Source organism: Magnolia sinica, chromosome 7, assembly GCF_029962835.1.
Source record: "Magnolia sinica isolate HGM2019 chromosome 7, MsV1, whole genome shotgun sequence".
Classification (NCBI taxonomy): Eukaryota; Viridiplantae; Streptophyta; class Magnoliopsida; order Magnoliales; family Magnoliaceae; genus Magnolia; species Magnolia sinica.
This window is the reverse complement of record NC_080579.1, coordinates 11,247,244-11,249,559: the sequence shown is the minus strand read 5'-3', so window position 1 is coordinate 11,249,559 and position 2,316 is coordinate 11,247,244. Positions and strand designations below refer to the sequence as shown.

The window sequence follows — 2,316 nt, the reverse complement described above, 5'->3', positions numbered from 1 at the left end:
CAAACAATCTTATCCACATCACATTCATTCACGCATAAATACATATAAGTTCGTTTATCCATCGGTTGATGTCTATGAAACAAGTGTTCCTCCCGACTCCTATGTCATTTTGGATCAAGCCCTTCATCATGGGAATGTCTATGAAACAAGGAAATTGATCGGCTCCTATGTCAATGAAACTAGGAAATTTTCATAAGACAACTACTTGACTGGCTATGCTTGGGACGAAAGGATAGAATTAAAAATGAGATCATTAGAACAACATAAGAATAATTCCAATAAGAAATTAAATGATCAAGAGCAGGTTGAGGTGATCGGTCATGTGCAACAAAGACTAGAGAGCTCCAGCAAGGAACAATGATAGGAGTTGAAAGGCCTCAAAAAGAATATGACAGGAAGACCTAAAAAGGTCTTGGATCAAGGTGGTAAGGAAGTATATGAAGGCTTGTTCAGTTGCATAGCATAGAGCCTTATGATTGATTGGTGAAACAAGATTCACAAAGCTGACCCAAAATACCTGAGGGAAGGCTATGATGATGACGATGATACACACGAGGTCTCATGTGCAACTAGTTGGACTATTGGTTATTGACCAACTAGCACATGAGATTCAATGTTTCAAGCGTGTCTAACATCCAACCAATCAAAAAGGTTGGCACCTCCATGAAAACACCTGATGCAAATTTCAGGTTAATCAAATAATCAAGTAGGCCAAACCACAAAAAACAATGGACAACCGCTCAGCTGATCCAAAGTACATGTGTGGCACATCTGATGAGTGGATAGACCCGATTTATGTGCTAGGTGATCTTCATGGCTGGACCAACCTATTGGAGGGGGTGAATGTCATACACACGATACATTGACAATTATGCACTAGGACCATAACTCAGCAAATGTAGGAAACTTACCTGATTAGAGCTTTGCAGCCAATGCAACAAAGTTGTTTCTTAGCAAATTTCATGATACCGTTGTTTGAAGGAGTTGAAATGGAAGCTGATCTTGTGTGGCTGCCATGGAGAAGTTCCTTTTCCGCATTCTTCAGAATGGGATCAGATATTCTCAAAAGCGGCTGTAACATGGAAAATACTCAATAACCAGGTCAATCAAAGAAAGTAGTGAAGTAAATCTTGAAGGAAATACCAAATAACACCTTGCTAATTTGATTTTCGAGATAGTAATGGGAATCAATTGGAATGTTATTCTCTAGCACGAAGATAGGATCCTCCGACCTTTCATAAGCCTGTTTCATTATGAACCAGTGGATTTGAAAGCGTTACCAACGAACACAGAAAAAAAACAACTCACAAAGAACAAGCATCACATAACCAACTACCTTGGCACCTTTTGCAGCTTTAATAATAACATACGGAACACGATCCCCAACATTTGGAGCAGTGGCAGCATCCCGCTTTTCATGACAACCACACAAGCAGAAAATAAGAGCATGCAATAAAATAAAATAAAAATGCATCTTGCTGTAAGAACAAAGATAGGAATGACATCCAATTTGTTTAAATAAATACTAATTCGAAATCATGAGAACAATTAGTTGTACTTTATCAGAGACCAGATACCAATATTAAAAAAAGAGCAAGAAGATGAGCATGAAGTACTAAGATGGGAAGCATAGGGCAGAGATCCTCTCATCCATGCATCTCCTAAATTAGAAAGTGGAGTTGGTTTTATGCTTGTTTTGGGGTTAGAGGAATGTGGAAAAAGTTATCATGTTTAAGTTTGGTCAGATACATGTAAGAAGTTACCTGACATGGATTGAGTTCAGGAAATGACTGTGCCACACATCTACAGTCATGCTGATCAAGATATGGTGTAATAATTGCCTCAGCTTCCAATTGTCACATGGATCATGTCTTCCACTACAGGTTTATTCCATTTATTCCTATTTTCTCTCACAAGTCATATATCGTGAACCATGAACAGATTGGTTTCTTATTTTATGTCGAAGCATCAAACCACTAGCCCTTCAAGATTGTGGATTTTGGTAAATTATAAAGTGAAATATTTTACTAAAACTTATTTATACTCAAATCTTTAGTTTCCAATTTCAAGGATCCAAACTGTTCATAAAGAGGGTTTCTATAAATGGGCCTGCATGTCTAGAATCTAGATATGTTTTATGCAAGAATCGCATGACAATTTTACAAAGTTTTTAGTTGATTGTATTCATATTAAATAAGTTTTGATGGTGTTAGCACCAACTCCTCAAACCCTCAACCTTAGGGCCTATTGAGCCATTATATGGAACAACTAAGCAAAGGTTTGGAGTAAACAAGAAAATATTAGGAAACGCACCAT

The 2,316-nt window shown here is 37.4% G+C and overlaps 1 protein-coding gene across 1 annotated transcript; it reads right to left on the bottom strand.

Annotated features, from left to right (window-relative positions):
- Positions 1 to 618: 618 nt before the first annotated feature.
- Positions 619 to 1,518, bottom strand: LOC131250550 (DNA polymerase delta catalytic subunit-like). The gene is made up of 4 exons (XM_058250838.1): positions 1,337 to 1,518; positions 1,154 to 1,243; positions 912 to 1,072; positions 619 to 673 (listed from the first exon to the last, which is right to left on the bottom strand). The coding sequence occupies exons 1-4, from the start codon at positions 1,472 to 1,474 to the stop codon at positions 619 to 621; spliced, it is 444 nt and encodes a 147-aa protein (XP_058106821.1). The 5' UTR covers positions 1,475 to 1,518.
- Between the last annotated feature and the right edge of the window lie 798 nt (positions 1,519 to 2,316).